The sequence below is a fragment of the Chiloscyllium plagiosum genome, unplaced genomic scaffold (genome assembly GCF_037043375.1).
Source record: "Chiloscyllium plagiosum isolate Xiang-an unplaced genomic scaffold, Cpla_swu_hap1 HiC_scaffold_13, whole genome shotgun sequence".
In the NCBI taxonomy this organism is placed as follows: Eukaryota; Metazoa; Chordata; class Chondrichthyes; order Orectolobiformes; family Hemiscylliidae; genus Chiloscyllium; species Chiloscyllium plagiosum.
The window spans coordinates 59,725,886-59,741,933 of record NW_028270151.1 but is presented as its reverse complement, the minus strand read 5'-3'; the positions used below and the strand labels follow the sequence as shown (position 1 = coordinate 59,741,933).

At 38.9% G+C, this 16,048-nt stretch overlaps 1 protein-coding gene across 1 annotated transcript in view; it reads right to left on the bottom strand.

Moving 5' to 3' along the window:
• Positions 1 to 16,048, bottom strand: part of LOC122555861 (uncharacterized) — an 87,428-nt gene that overhangs the window by 33,658 nt on the left and 37,722 nt on the right. Inside the window, exons 4-11 of the mRNA XM_043702084.2 lie at positions 15,805 to 15,849; positions 15,151 to 15,186; positions 14,895 to 14,942; positions 9,191 to 9,232; positions 5,038 to 5,082; positions 2,024 to 2,067; positions 1,817 to 1,869; positions 1,503 to 1,720 (exon numbers count right to left, since the gene is read on the bottom strand). Of these exons, the coding sequence (XP_043558019.2) occupies positions 1,503 to 1,720; positions 1,817 to 1,869; positions 2,024 to 2,067; positions 5,038 to 5,082; positions 9,191 to 9,232; positions 14,895 to 14,942; positions 15,151 to 15,186; positions 15,805 to 15,849 (531 nt within the window). The remainder of the gene's footprint in view (positions 1 to 1,502; positions 1,721 to 1,816; positions 1,870 to 2,023; positions 2,068 to 5,037; positions 5,083 to 9,190; positions 9,233 to 14,894; positions 14,943 to 15,150; positions 15,187 to 15,804; positions 15,850 to 16,048) is intronic.

The following is a 16,048-nucleotide window of genomic DNA, read 5'->3' as shown; positions in this document are numbered from 1 at the left end:
TCCCTAATCAAATTATTCTTTTCTAGATGATTATAAATCCTATCTCTTATAACCTTTTCCAACACTTTATCAACAATTGAAGTAAGGCTCACTGGTCTATAATTACCAGGGTTGTCTCTACTCCCCTTCTTGAACAGGGGAACCACATTTGCTATCCTCCAGTCTTCTGGCACTATTCCTGTAGACAATGATGATTTAAAAATCAATGCCAAAGGCTCAGCAATCTCCTCCCTGGCTTCCCAGAGGATCCTAGGATAAATCCCATCCGGTCCAGGGGACTTATCTATTTTCACACTCTGCAGGATTTCTAACACCTCTTCCTTGTGAACCTCAATCCCACCTAATGTACTTCCTCCAAGGCCAATATTTCCTTCCCAAGGTGTGGTACCCAGATCTGTTCACAATACACCAAATGGAATCTAACAAGGGTTTTGTATAGCTGCAGCATAACTTCTGTGTCCTTGTACTCCAACCCTCTCGATATGAAGGCCAGCAGTCCATTAGCTTTCTTGATTATTTTCTTCAGCTCTTTGTGACATTTTGAAGATCTTTGCACCTGAACCTCCAAACTTCTTTGGTCATCCACTATATTTAACTTCATACCATCAACAAAATATCCTAATCCATTTTTTATTTGGTCCAAAATGGATAACCTCACATTTGTTTACACTAAAAATCCATCTGCCACTGATTCTTTTTCCCATTCACCTAGTTAATCAATACCCCTCTGGAATTTATGCTATCATCCACATTTTCTAAAATGCTGCCTAACCTGTGGTCATTAGGTATAAGTTAGGCCAACTGTGTGCAGTTCTGGATGTCACACTATAAGAAGCATGTGATTGCATTTGAGTGGTGCACAGGAGATTCACCCAGATCTGGGCTGGAGTGATTCAGCTATTGAGGGAGTTTAGATAGACTGGGATTGTTTTCCTTTGAGCAAAGAGGCAGGGAGGGGTTCTGATTGTGGTGTACAAAATTATGAGGAGCATAGATAGGATAGACAGGAAGGCACCTTTCCCCCCTAGAGATGGGATCAATATGCAGGGGTCACAGAATTAAGGAAAAGGGCAGCAGGTTTAGAGGGGATTTAAGGAAGATTTTTCACCAAGAAGGTAATGGGTAACTGGAGCTCACTGCTGAAAGGGCAGTAAAGGCAAAACCCATCACAACATTTAAAAAGTATTTAGAAGATCACATGGAACACCTTAGTTATAGAAGGCTATGGGCCAAGTGTTGGAACATGGGACTAGAGTAGATTGAGGTTTGCTGACTGGCATGGAAATAATGAGCCTAAGGTCCTCTTTGTGTGCGATAAAACTCTATGATTCTAGTCAGAACAATAAACACACATACCCATGGTTGATCTAAAGAATATTGATGTTGCAAAATGAGTTTCATCTACCATCTAGCAGAATATAGTATGATGAACAACAAAGGATGATGGTTCTAAGGGAAGAAAATGATAAAATTATAACTCGGAACAAAAGAAAATCCCTTACCTGACAAGCAGAGAGAATGAGGGAAGTAAATGCTCTTTAGTAAAGCTGGATCACTCTTCACCTCAAACAGTGGGCCACAAAGCTTCCATTTTTCTTTCAGAAATGTATCATATTTATACCAAGACAGAATTGAGTAAATTATGTCAACCTTTCCTGTCACTTCAAATACGAGACCAGTAGCGACACATTGATAGCTTCCTTCATGATCCAACTTCATACTGTGTATTAAGAGGATAAAACAAAAGCTATCAATTAATATTGATCGAGGCAGGACGCTGCTAATTATATTTCCAAAGTACTGGAAAAGTACCTACCAGAAGCGGTCTTTTGAAATCTGCCTTGGTGGTACTTGTTCAAAATTTTGATTCTGCATTTTTAAAAGAAAAATCTTAGTAAAATTGGTTAAAACATTTCAGATACCTGTATGTATATTTATACTTCAATGTTCTTTATTTCTCTTTTGTTCTTGCTAAATCACTTGAAATATTTCTAAATTAGAAATTATGAAAAAGGTTTCTCACCGTTTGACAGTTGCAGCTAGGACACGATGGCTTGATGTATAAATCTGTGAGAGAAATATTTGTTGTTTTAAAGAAAATCAATTGTGATAGTTTTTAAAGGGGTGAACAGAAGGATTGTAGTAAAGTGCTAAGTTAATAGTTAAACTACTTTTCTTCTATGTTACCATGATAATGTCTCAGACTGAATAATATTGGCCAATCTAATCTCTCTTTACAAACCTCTCACCAGGTAGTTTACCAAGATTCAAAGGTTGTGATGCTGGAAAAGCACTGCCGGTCAGGCAGCATCTGAAGAGTAGGAGAGTCGACGTTTCGAGCATAAACTCTTCATCAACAAGTCCTGATGAATAGCTTATGCTCGAAATGTCGACTCTCCTGCTCCTTGGATGCTGCCTGACCAGCTCTGCTTTTCCAGCACAACATTTTTTGACTCTGATCTCCAGCATCTGCAGTCCTCACTTTCTCCTAGTTTACTATGATTCCAGTATTAACAGCCTTGTTCCTTAATAGGAGTTCACCTGCTCCATCATTAAGACCTTCTAACTAAAGAGTTGGATAAAGTTCAGAAGAAGGTTCATTGGATCTAAAATGTTAACTCTGCTTCTCTCCACAGATACTGCCAGACCTGGTGAGATTTTCCAGCAATTTCTGTTTTTGATTCAGATTTCCAATTTCTGCAGTTCTTCGGCTTTCTTTGTTTAGATTTTTTTGTTTTCCTTCGAAAAAATGTTCCAGGATCCAGCTTTTTGACACCCATGAAAATCTTAAAAGACTTCTATCAAGACCCTTTTCATAATAGGTGTGAATACTTGGGATTGTGAATATCAGTATAATATATTGGCATTTTTACAATTCAACAGACATCTCAGTGCTTATAACGTAATCAACCATAAGGGTCCAGTGTACAAATGGGTTAATCTTGTGGGACAATGTGCAGTGTGGCCATCTACATATCTTAATGGCATAACAGATACATCTGGCACAAGCACCAGAGCTTTACTGTCAAGAACCAGCCAACTGTGCCAGCATCTTGAGTGTTCGGGATTTGCGTTGCTCAGGGATAGATTTCTGATGAAGGGCTTTTGCCTGAAACGTCGATTCTCCTGCTCCTCACATGCTCCCTGACCTGCTGTGCTTTTCCAGCACCACACTCTCAACTCAGGGGTACAGGTACTTGGTAGAGGAACATGGTGGAGAAATAATGTGAGCACTTGTATCAGCGATTATGAGTGCTAAAGGGTGAACAGTGTTAAAGAATGTTGCTAAAGGCTCCCCTTTGCCACCTCCTTAAATAGATGCCACCTCCTTAACTATAACAGAACAAGGTGCTCTTGTCTCTGGGCCAAATCTTTTCCTCATGCAGCTAGTTCCTCCTTCCTGCTACAGAATAGGCCATGAAACTATGTTCTAAAACCAGCACTGTCAGGGAAGCTTGTGTGAAAAAACAAGACAAATCAAAACCAAACAGCAAACAAAATATAACAGTTGTCAAAGAACACAGGATAAGCTTCTCAATGAAAATAGTTTAGTTGATGAGATTGTATCAGTGAGCGCAGTTTAGAACTCTGGGCGCCTTTGTAAAACCTGAGTTCTGTTATTCATTCCTAAAACAGCAGCACCCCTTGTGTTTATGCACAGCTGCTTATTTGCCCCTTCAAATTAAATTACTGTAAAGCCATCACTGTCTTACTTTTGGAATGCACACAGAAACCTGGGAGCCAGTGAAAGCTATTATCAGCATAAAAATCAGAGAAAGAATTGCGGATGGTGGAAATCAGAAACAAAAACTAAAATTGCTGGAAAAACTCAGTAGGTCTGGCAGCATCTGTGCAGAAATCAGAGTTAAGTTTTGAATGACCCTTCTTCAGAACTTACAGAAGAAAGCTGGTATTAAACTATTTTAAAATGCCAGACATAGTTGTGAAATATGCACAGCAATAGGCTCAGGTCCTAGAGTTGGACATAATCACAATAGAGACAGGTACAGACAGAACAGGAAAAGAAACAGGTTTTCTGCTATAAACGTTGATTGCACAATAGGTTTAACAGCTAGTAAAATGCAGATAGCTTGATGTCACTCACCTATGTCAGATATTAGATTTTGATCAATGTTAGATTGATATAATCATCCTGCCAACCTCCACTACCAGATCAACTGAATATTCCCAAAGCTGAATAGACTAATGCTACTCAATATCCAAGCTCAACCGCAAAAATTAGCATTTAGGATAGGGATGAGGAATTGTACCTAATCACTTTGCACAATGCTAAAGAAGAAACAAAGCTATTGACCATCTTCAAAAGAATCTATTTCTTTGTTCTTCTTGTCATCTTCGTAAAAGATAAAGGGAGAAAACTGGATGGGAAACAAATTGAATCTGTCACATCCATGTCACTTATTTGAATTAAATCTGTGCCAAAGGGGGAAAGGGCAGTGTTCTAATAAAATGCACGATCCAGGATTCACTATTACAAAGTAGAGCTGGAAAAACGCAATGTTCCAAATAATCTGATAAGACTGTTTACTTAGTTACACCCATTGTCAATATTCTTTGTGTAAGAAACCATTGTACAACATTTCCAAATGAAAGCAGAGTAAATCTGAATAATGCTCACAAATTTTATCACTTCCACATTCCTACCCTCTGCACCATACACAGGTCTCACTGAGGAAAACAATGAAAATGCTTCAGTCTTTTTTTCTTTTATTAAAAGAAAACCATAAGCATATGTTTTAAACTATAAACTCATTATTATCACAGTTCTCTGGATGTTATAGATACAAAATGAAGTATTTTCAAATCTAATTAGGATGCTTGTTCAAAACATTCTCTCTATTAACATTAAATATGTGACAATAATTATGTAAATTAGAAACATATATCTAAAAGATCACTTACAATCTTATACTTCTGATTCCCATAAGCCCCAATTAGAACAAGAAAATTCTCTGAAGAGAATTTTAAAGATGTTTTAGTCACCATTATTGTTATTTAATATAAAAATAAAGAGACCTGTGTCTGATGGATTAGTTGTTGTTTCTTCAGTTCTGCAGTTTTCTGGAAAATGGATTGTAGCTTTTAATATTTTTTTCCTTGTGTAAGAATAAGAATAAAATGTTTAACAGCATAACATTTCCATTTTATATCTCTTGATACTAGCAGTTAATTCCAGGATTGATAATTGTAGAGCTCAATTCTCCCAACTGTATTCCAGCATTATCTCAACAATCACTCCCACTACATCAGTAATATCTGGGTGACCACATTAGAGATATTCGGCTAAATCCTTGTTGATCCTTTAACATAACTTCTTTAAATTATGTAGCACTGAGAAAGTTGGTTTAAGTCTTTCTGCAACAATGTCATTTATAGATTTTCAGTGCCACATTTACTGTGGTGCTGCTTGCTTATAGACAATCCAAAGGAAAGACTAGACAGTTCAAGTACACTACAGTGAATTATTAATCTAGTTTGTTCTCTGTGTGAATGACATTAATGTATTTTCCCACTGTTCTTTCACTCGGTGCTGATGCATTTGTGTGTGAGTTCTTAATGCTACGTTGGTTTTCCCTGGGGAAAAGGTAAGAATGCTAGCTGCTGCATGTTTAAGATGGAGTTGCCAAGAGTTCAGGTGACCTTTTGGTTTCTTGTGTTGATTCCTGAGAAGGCCATCTTGTGTATTGGAAACTTTAACAGCAGCATTGTCAGTATTCCAGGTGAATTTAGGATCCCTTTGCTGATAATTCTAGAGTCACTGTATGAACTATGCTGGTGCACAATAGATTATCATAGAATCCCTACAGTGTGGAAGCAGACCATTTGGCCCAACAAGTCCTCACCAACCCTCCAAAGAGTAGCCCAACCAGACCCATTCCCCTATCCTATTACTTTATATTTCCCCTAACTAATGCACCTAAACTACACATCCCTGAACACTATGGGTAATTTAGCATGGTCAGTTCTCCCAATCTGCACATCTTTGGACTGTGGGAGGAAACCAGAGCACCCAAAGGAAACCCACGCAGACACAGGGAGAATGTGCAAGCTCCACACAGATAGTCACCTGAGCCTTGAATTGAACCTGGGTCCCTGGCATTGGGAGGCAGCAGTGCTAACTACTGAACCACCATGCTGCCCCATTATAGAAGGATGGAGGTCATTTAGTCCATCATGCCTGTTCCTTGGTGAAGCTCTCAAGATTCCATTTCCATTTCCCTTCCCTGCTCCCATAGTCATGAGTTACTTCCCTTCAAGTAGTTACTCTATTCCCTTTTAAATTCTACTGTTGAATCTGCTTCCCTCACTTTTTCAGGTACTGCATTCCAGATCACAACAATGCACTGCACCAAAATTCTTTTCTCCTGTTGCTTGTGGTTGTTTTGCAAATCACCATAAATGTGTGTTCTCTCATTACTCGCTTTTCCTTCAGTGGAAAAAAGCTTCTCATTATTTATTCTACCAAAATATTTGTGATTTTGAACATTTAAATTAAGTCCAATAATCAACTGGATCTAGTTAAGCAAACACAAGTTGCCTTTAACAAATTAATCTTGACATTCATTTTCTAGTCTGTACTTTCACAAATGACAATTAATTTGTCCTGGATTATTGCTTAAAGCTTTCTCACCATCAGTGTTTCGCATGTTAGCTTTTGTTGCCAAGATTATCCCTCTCTACCTTTGCAAACAGGGCTGGAATATTTTCAATCCGCAAGCTTTCTGAACCACTTGCATTTCTTAGAAGGATTGCAAGACTGTGGCCACAGATTCCAATTTCCACCTTTACTTCCCTGCATAATCTTGTATGTCAGTCCACAAGGTGATTTTTCTATTTTGAGGACTAATACATTTTAAATACTAAAATAGATCCTGTCCAATATCATTAGCATTCCCTTCTTCATTGCTACATGACAGCATCCTCTCCTCCGGTGAAAACAGGTCCTAAAGTTACTGAAAGTAAGTACACTGGTGCAGTAAAGAAGGCATACTGCATGCTGGGCTTCATAGCGACAGGATTCAAGAACAGGAATAAGGATGTCTTATTGCGATAACACAGGGCACTGGTGACGCCATACTGAGAATATTCTGTGCAGTTTTGGTTTTGTTATCCAAGAAAGGATGTTCTTGCTGTCGAGGGAATATAGTGAAGGATTATCGAATTGATTATTAGGATAGCAGGACTGATGTATGAGGGAGACTGAGTCAATCAGTTTTAAAGTTTGGAAGAATGGGAGAGGGGTGGAATCTAATACAAATCTATCAAATTCTAACAAGTCTAGACAGAGTAGGTGCAGGAAGGATGTTCCTGATGGTGGGGGGAGTCCAGAAGGATAAGGATAAGAGGTAAACCTTTTAGGACTGAAATAAGGACAAGTTTCTTCACCCAGACAGTGGTATGCCCATGGAATTCACTAAGCAAAAGTGAGGACTGCAGATATTGGAAACCAGAGTTTAGATCAGAGTGGTGCTAGAAAAGCACAGCAGGTCAGGCAGCACCCGAGGAGCAGAAAAATCAATGTTTCGGGCAAAAGCCCTTCATCAGGATTCCTGATGAAGGGCTTTTGCCCAAAACATCGATTTTCCTGCTCGTCGGATGCTGCCTGACCTGCTGTGCTTTTCTAGCACCACTCTGATCTAAACTGTGGAATTTACTACCACAGCAAGTGGTTGAGGTCAAAATATTATCTGTATTCAAGAAAGAGGCAGATATAGTCTTTGTGGTTCAAGGGATCTAGGGATATGGTGGGGGAGGGTGGGATTTGGGGATTGAACTCAATGATCAGCCAGAATCTTGGTTAATGTTTTGAGGGGTTGAATCGTCTGTTCATGCTCCTACCTTCTATGTTTCTCTGTATATTTAGTACTTCAGCCATGCCCTGTGTCTAAATATTGCCTTTTTGGTCTCTAATTGACCCTACTATTTATTTGACAATCTTTTTATGATTCATTTATTTATAAAAGACTTTTTGATTGCCATTTACATTAGCCACTGATCTCTTTCTGCAATTTTCCTCAATCTCTTCTATTAGATCTCCTCTTTACTTTCGGTATTGAACCTGGCTCTCTACATTATTGGGAATCTTACATTTGTCACAAGCCTCATTTTATTCTCTTTGTAACCTTTGCATCTATAGCTATCCAGAGAGCGCCAGCTGTGGATGTCCTTCCATTCCCCTTTCATGTGAATGCGTTTGAAATGTCACTGAACTATTAGCTATTTGAAGGCTTCACATTATTCAAGTGCAGAAAAGCCTTCTCATGCAAGTGCAAAGGTGTGACCCGTACACCCCAACACACTTAAAGTGAGGTGATGGATAGTATTTGGATAAATGCATGAAATTTATATGTTCCTACTCAGGTGGCAAAACGTTTTCTATCAAAGTGCTACAATATTTTAATTCCTTAGAATACCAATTCCAATTAATACTTCCTGAAATTCACTACCAAGTATTCTAAATTTTGCGTAGTCTACAGATATCACAAGTTCAAGGGAAAAATTCTGGATGTGCTTTCTGCATTCCTCTTGTGATGGCAAATGTGTATCATATTAGATTTGTGTCTAAGAATATTCTTTCTGAAACCCACTTCTTTCATTAAATGCACTGAGAAAAGCACTAAAAGTAACTCTCTAAGCTTGTAAATATGTGGCAGTAAAAATAAATTAACTGTACAACATTAAAGTCCCTGACATGCAAAAACTTGTCATGCCTACTTAAAACTAGCAAACTGAACACATGCCCTGAATAAGGCTGATGCCAAGATTTAGAACTATGTCATACATTTGATAGCATCCCCAAGCAGAAAACCAGTTCAGGACTTAAACAGCAAGTGACTGGAAAGTGAATCAGTTTTGAGCAGCTTATGATTTCCCAGTTTCTTCATGCGCAATTCAATGCATCAAAGATACCTGCTCTAACATGGACTTGATTCACTCAAAGGAAAGGAGAAAGAAGCTAAAAATGGATGTGAATAAAGTTGTTGAGCTTATGGGTAGCTTATCATAATTGTAAACCCAAGAAGAAGTTCACAAGCAGAGACATAGTTAATAAAAGCTATAATTTCATGCAATTCAAAATTTAATTTGAATTAATTTTAATAACAGTGGCTTTACTGCTATGTATATTGCTTTATATCCTTCAACGTAGCTAAGTGAAATCTGCAATTACCTGGTGGCAGTCTTGGCAAGGATGGGTCATCTGCAGCTTGTTCTGTGGTTGAAACATTTGCAAAAAAGGCTGATTTCAGTAACGTTCATTAAACTGAGCACCACAGGACACTACTACTAGGATGAACATTTAATATTTCCTGGTATTCAAATTAGCAATAGCCTTGTTTAATCATTATACAAATTGTTCTCTATAAAAGCAAAGTTGATTCTTCCTGTTCAACGATACTTAACAAATTTGTAAGACGATTTCAGCTATAAGTAAGAATAATAGGGTGGTTATGGTCAGGGATTTTAACTTTCAAAAGATTGGGACTGCCATAGTGTTAAGGGTTTAGATGGAGAGGAATTTTTTGAGTGTTTACAACAAAATTTTCTGATTCAGTATGTAGGTGTGCCTACTGGAGAAGGTGCAAAACTTGACCTACTCTTGGGAAATAAGGCTGGGCAAGTGTCCAAGCTGTCAGTGGGGAAGAATTTTGGGGCCAGCTACCACAATTCTATTTGTTTTAAAATAGTGATGGAAAAGAAGACAGGACCTAAAAGTTAAAGTTCTAAATTTCTAAAGGCCAATATTGAAGGTATTAGGCAAGAACTTTCAAAAGTTGATTGGGTGCAAATGTTGGCAGGTAAAGGGACGGCTGGAAAATGGGAAGCCTTCAAAAATTAGATAACAAGAGTCCAGAGACAGTATGTTCCTGTTAGGGTGAAAGGCAAGGCTGGTAGGGAATGCTGGATGACCAGAGAAATTGAGATTTTGGTCAAGAAAAAGAAAAAAACATATGTCAGGTATAGACAGGAGATATTGAGTGAATTGTCAGAAGAGTATAAAGGCAGTAGGAGTACACTTAGGAGGGAAATCAGGGAGGCAAAATGGAGACATGAGATATCTTTGGCAAATAGGATTAAGGAGAATCCAAAGGGATTTCATAAATATGTTAAGGACAAAAGGATAACTAGGGAGAGAAGAGGACCTCTCAAAGATCAACAAGCTTTTGTGTGGAACCGCAGGAGATGGGGGAGATACTAAATGAGCATTTTGCATCAGTGTTTACCTTGGAGAAGGACATGGGAGATACAGAAATAGATGGTGACATCTTGAAAAATGCCCATATTACAGAGAACGAGGTGCTAGATGTCTTAAAGCACATAAAAGTGGATAAATCCCTCGGACCTGATCAGTTGTATTCTAGCACTCCATGGGAAGCTAGGGAAGTAATTATTGGGCCCCTTGTTGAGATATTTTGATCATCGATAGTCACAGGTGAGGTGCCGAAAGACTGCAGGTTAGCTAATGTGGTATCACCATTTAAGAAAGGTGGTAAGGACAAGTCAGGGAATTATAGACCGGTGAGCCTGACATTGGTGGTGGGCAAGTCGCTGGGGGAAATCCTGAGGTACAGGATTTAAATGTATTTGGAAAGGCTAGGACTGATTAGGGATAGTCAATTTGGCTTTGTGGGTGGGAAATCATGTCTCACTAACTTGATTGAGTTTTTTGAAAGAGTAACGATGAGAATTGATGAGGGCGGAGCAGTGGACATGATCTATATGGACTTCAGTAAGACATTTGACAAGATTCCTCATGGTAGGTTGGTTAGCAAGGTTACATCACATGGAATACTGGGAGAACTAGCCATTTGATACAGAACTGGCTCAAAGGCAGAAGACAGACAGTAGTGGTGGAGGGTTGTTTTTCAGACTGGAGGCCTGTGACCAGTGGAGTGCCACAAGGATCGGTGCTGGGTCCACTGCTTTTCATCATTTATATAAATGATTTGGATGTGAGTATAAGAGGTATAGTTAGTAAGTTTGTAGATGACAACAAAATTGGAGGTGTTGTGGACCTCAGAGTTCAACAAGAGCTTGATCAGATGGGCCAAGGAGTGACAGATGGTGTTTAATTTAGATAAATGTGACGTGTTGCATTTTGGAAAGGCAAATCAGGTAGGTCTTAATGGTAAGATCCAGGGGAGTGTTGCTGAACAAAGGGACCTTGAAGTGCAGGTTCATAGTTTCTTGACAGTGCAGTCGCAGGTAGATAGGATAGTGAAGAAGGCATTTGGTGTGCTTTCCTTTATTGGTCATAGCATTGAGTATAGAAGTTCAAGATTTGAGTAAAGATTTGTAGCTTGGGTGCTGGTTGTTGTGGTTGTGGGCGTGTTCGCCAAGCTAGGAAGTTTATTTGCAAATGTTTGTCCCCTGAATCGGTGACACCTTCAGAGAAACTACTTGCAGATACCAACACCTACCTCCAGAGGGAGTGTGACCCAATGCCACAGCTAACCAATAGAGTAAACAACACACTATGGAACCTTCAAAAAATGGACTAATAACCTACAAAAGATGAAACCAGAAAGCAACAACACCCCAAGATTTTATGGATTACCCAAAGTACACAAACCAGATATACCACTTAGACCAATGTGGCACTTCCAGGAACACCATCGCATAAACTGGCAAAAGAAGGCCAACAAAAACTAAGACATCTTATTAGCAGATCGAAACACTCCATACAATAATCACAGGAATTCCTAGAGAACTTCAAGAACATAAACATAGACAAGGACAAAGCTCTCATTTGATGTAACGGCACTGTTCACTTCAATTGCAAAATTCTAGCCAGAGACACAAAAGACGACCTCCTGGACAAGCAGAACAGACAACATGATGGGGAGCCTATCAAAAAGGACTGCATACTCAAACTACTAGAACTGTGCTTGACAACTCACTTCACATTCAATAACCAAATATATGAACAGATCAATGCAACACCTATGGGATCACCCATCTCTGGGTTCATAGCAGAAGCAGTTACGCATAGATTGGAACAAACAGCCCTCACACAAATCCAACCCAACTCTGGGTCAGATGTGTAGTCAACACTTTTGTTATCATTAAGAGAACAGAAATCGAGAACACACACCGGATTATCAATACCATACTCATAGGGATCAGATTTATGAGAGAGGGGAAACCAACAATTAACTCCCATTCCTGTATGTGATGGCACAAAGAACACAGAACAGTGAATGCACCACAAAAGTGTACAGGAAAGCTGCACATACTGACCAGGTTCTGCACTACAACAGCAACCATCCAAACACACAAGAGAAGTTGCAATATGACCCTGTTCAAAAGGGCTACAACACACTGCAGCACTCCCAACCTACGAAGGGAAGAAGAAAACCTCTACAGAGTCTTTGCAAAGAATGGATATCCCCGCTACTTCATCTGCAGATGCCTAACAGACAAACAACGTGATGAGGACATGCCACAACCTAACTCACTAGCCACCCCACCTTATATAAAAAACATCTCAGAACTGACAGCCAGACGTCTCTGATCACTGGGATTCATGACTGCCCATAAACCGACAGCCATGCTCAGACAACTCACCAGGACAAAAGACCCGATACCCATCATGTGTAAGACTAACGTAATTTACAGGATTCCATGCAAAGACTGTATGAAACACTATATGGGACAAACAAGCAGACAACTAGTAATCCGCATCCACGAACACCAACTAGCCACTAAACGCCATGACCAGCTATCCCCAGTAGCCATATACACAGAAGACAGGGACCACAAATTCGACTGAGACAACACAATGATGATAGGACCAGTAGAAACAGAACCAAATAAATTCCAGAAGACACAGTACAGGAGCACTTCACAGGAGGCTCCAAAGTGCTGAAGATGCCACCGAGACAGGGGACAAAAGTGTGCAAATCAACTTCCCAGCTCGGCGAACATACCCACAACCATGATGTTGAGTACTGTATAGGGGAGTTGGGAAGTCATGTTGCGATTGTACAGGATATTGGTGAGGCCACTGTTGGAATATTGTGTGCAATTCTGGTCTTCCTCCTCTCGGAAGGATGTTGTGAAACTTGAAAGAGTTCAGAAAAGATTTACAAGGATGTTGCCAGGTTTGGAGGATTTGAACTATACAGAGGGGCTGAATAAGCTGTGGCTGTTTTCCCTGGAGCACCTAACGCTGAGGGGTGACCTTATACAGGTTTATAAAATTATGAAGGGGCAGAGATAAGATAAATAGACAAAGTCTTTGCCCTGGGGTGGGCGAGTCCAGAACTAGAGGGCAGAGGTTTAGGGTGAGAGGGGAAAAATATAAAAGGGACTTAAGAGGCAACTTTTTCACACAGAGGATGGTGCGTGTATGGAATGAGCTTCTGGGGGAAGTGGTGGAAGCTGGTACAATTTCAGCATTTAAAAGGCATCTGGATGGGTATATGAACGGGAAAGGTTTAGAGGATATGGGCCAAGTGCTGGCAAAAAGGACTAGATTAGGTTAGAATTTCTGGTCGGCATGGTCGAGTTCGACCAAACGGTCTTTTTCCACGCTGCACATCTCTATGACTCTATATTTTAAAGACAGTTCTCAAAAGCATTTGTGTTTATTAATGTGTCATTTACTTCTGTCTTTCAAGCTGATATCTTTTTATTCTTCATTAATGGGATGTGGTTTTTCTGGCAAAGTCTGAATTTACCACCCATTGCTAAGTATTCCTGAGAAGATAGTGGCAAACTGTTTACTTGAATACAATGAAATGGCTTGCTAGGCCATTTCAGAAAGCAGGTAAGAGTCAACCATTTTACTGTGGAGTCACATTTAGGCCAGATGATGTCAGGTCAGCAGATTTCTTTCCCTAGTGGACATTAGTGAGTCAGTTGTGTTTTCTTTCAATAATCCAATAGTCACAATTAATAATGCTAGATTTTTATTCTAGGTTTATTTAATTGAAATAGTAATATTCAATAGTTATAAAAATAATGAAGTTCTTTTTAAAAAGTGTGTAATGCAAACAGCAGCACTGAAGTTGAATCTCTACAGCAGTTATTCCCATTGTCTTCTGTAACTTCAATGAAAAGTTCTCAGAGAAGTCAAAGAAACAGCAACAGCAGTATTCAGACCATTTCTCCAATTTCTATGGAATGTCCACAAAGGACACAGTGAATGATCAGGAAAACCCTTGACAAGATTCAACTCCATTACATCACCTTTCAGGGTAATATTGGGACCACACTGTATAGAGGACAAAGGTGTTTAGGTACCATATTAATAACATTTAAACAGCTAACAACATACCCATAAAGACAATCAAAAATTTTCAAAATCTGCATTTATATAAAGTCTTATTACATATCACATAAATGTCTACATGTATTTTACATAAACTGAACACGTTTTGAAAAGCACTGATGATTAATTATGCATAGCAGCCCTTCCCTGCACATGAGCAATAGCATAAATATAAAATTAATCTATATTAGATGATGCAGATTTTGACAAAACAATTGATTAGAATTTCGGAAGAACAAAGCCAGAACCACAAATAAGAAGTTGGTGTGTGGAAGAGGACGAAAGGGTTAATCAGGAGCACTTCTTTACTTTGAATTGGAAGCAAGGCAAACCTAGGCAAAGTGAACTATGGTCCGGGGGTTGCACATCCCCTCATTCTCCCAGTGACTGTGTATGCAAAGAGCCTTCCACAATTCTTTGTGTAAGGCCAAGAAATGTCTGATGCCCATCTGAACCAGTAGACTAGACAACAAAGGTGTAGACTTATTTTGTATGTGTGCAATAATTGTTTTGATAATCAATACCCCAATGCTCCACCGGAAATGAGTCAAGTCTTGTCTTAAAAAAATTAAGGCTATGATTTTTATCTAGGTACTACCTGGATTATTATTTGGCTGGCCATCCTCAGCAGTCGTTTCATTGGCATCTAGAGAATAATTATTAACTTAATTATTAACTTTTACAATCTCTAAAGCAAAAGATATAATTTCAGGATCTAACAAAGGATTCATTCATAGCGTAACAAACTTGTGCACAATTAAATAGAAGCAGTACTGAGATGAAGTGTTGCAGTTTTACCTAGACAAAAAATAATGTACAATGTTATAGAGCAATGTAAAATATGTATACATTACCAAGTTCTGCCTCAGATGAGTCGGAGCTTCTATGTTCTTGTTGAGTGACATTTAGAATGTTATGCAAAAACAAATAAAAGTTAATATTTCTATCATGGAATAAGAGTAAAACCAAAATACACCCTCAAACAAACAAATATTTAAAAGATTGCTTAAGTTGTTTGTAATGCTAGTAAAGTTAATTCAGTTAAGAAATTTCAAAAGACGTTTTGGGAATGAGTTGGTTGTTTTGTACAAATCAATGTGTGTTTTATTCTAGTCTCATACTAAGTGTTATAAATGTTAATTATTAGCCATTCTATCGTAACATTATCTAATCAGATTTTTATGTTTAAATAAATATACCTAAGTTTGAATACAATAATGCTAAATTCACTAAATTGAATACTGAAACTCTTGATCAGTCTAAGTACAGTAAACTCACTGGCATCCAAGGATGAAGGGTGCCAATTATAAGAACGGGCCAGTTGAGACCGTGACTGCTCATAAATTGCATCAGCCAAGTTTGATCAATGAGAACAAGAGAGAGGGGGAGAGGTCAATCGGTCAGTTCCTAGGTGGAGGAGACTTCCTCCTGTCAAATGCTGCTTTTACAAGCATTTCAGATATTGCAAATTTTAGTTTACATCAAAAGAAAGAAACATGTCCGCTTACCAGACTCACTCTTTCCAGATTCTGAAGAACCTTCATCATCTGAACCTTTCACAATAAAAAGGGGGAAATTATAAATATCTGTGAAGCTCCTTTACAGGTCAACGGTCAAGAATTTGATTAGAGTGCCCAGTCAGTGTAAGTGTAGTGGGGTGGCCTCCAAGTCAGCCATTGTCCAAAGGTAAGACCTGTACTCAAATTGTCAGGTGGGATTATTTTCATAGTCAAGACAGATAGCCCTTGCTTG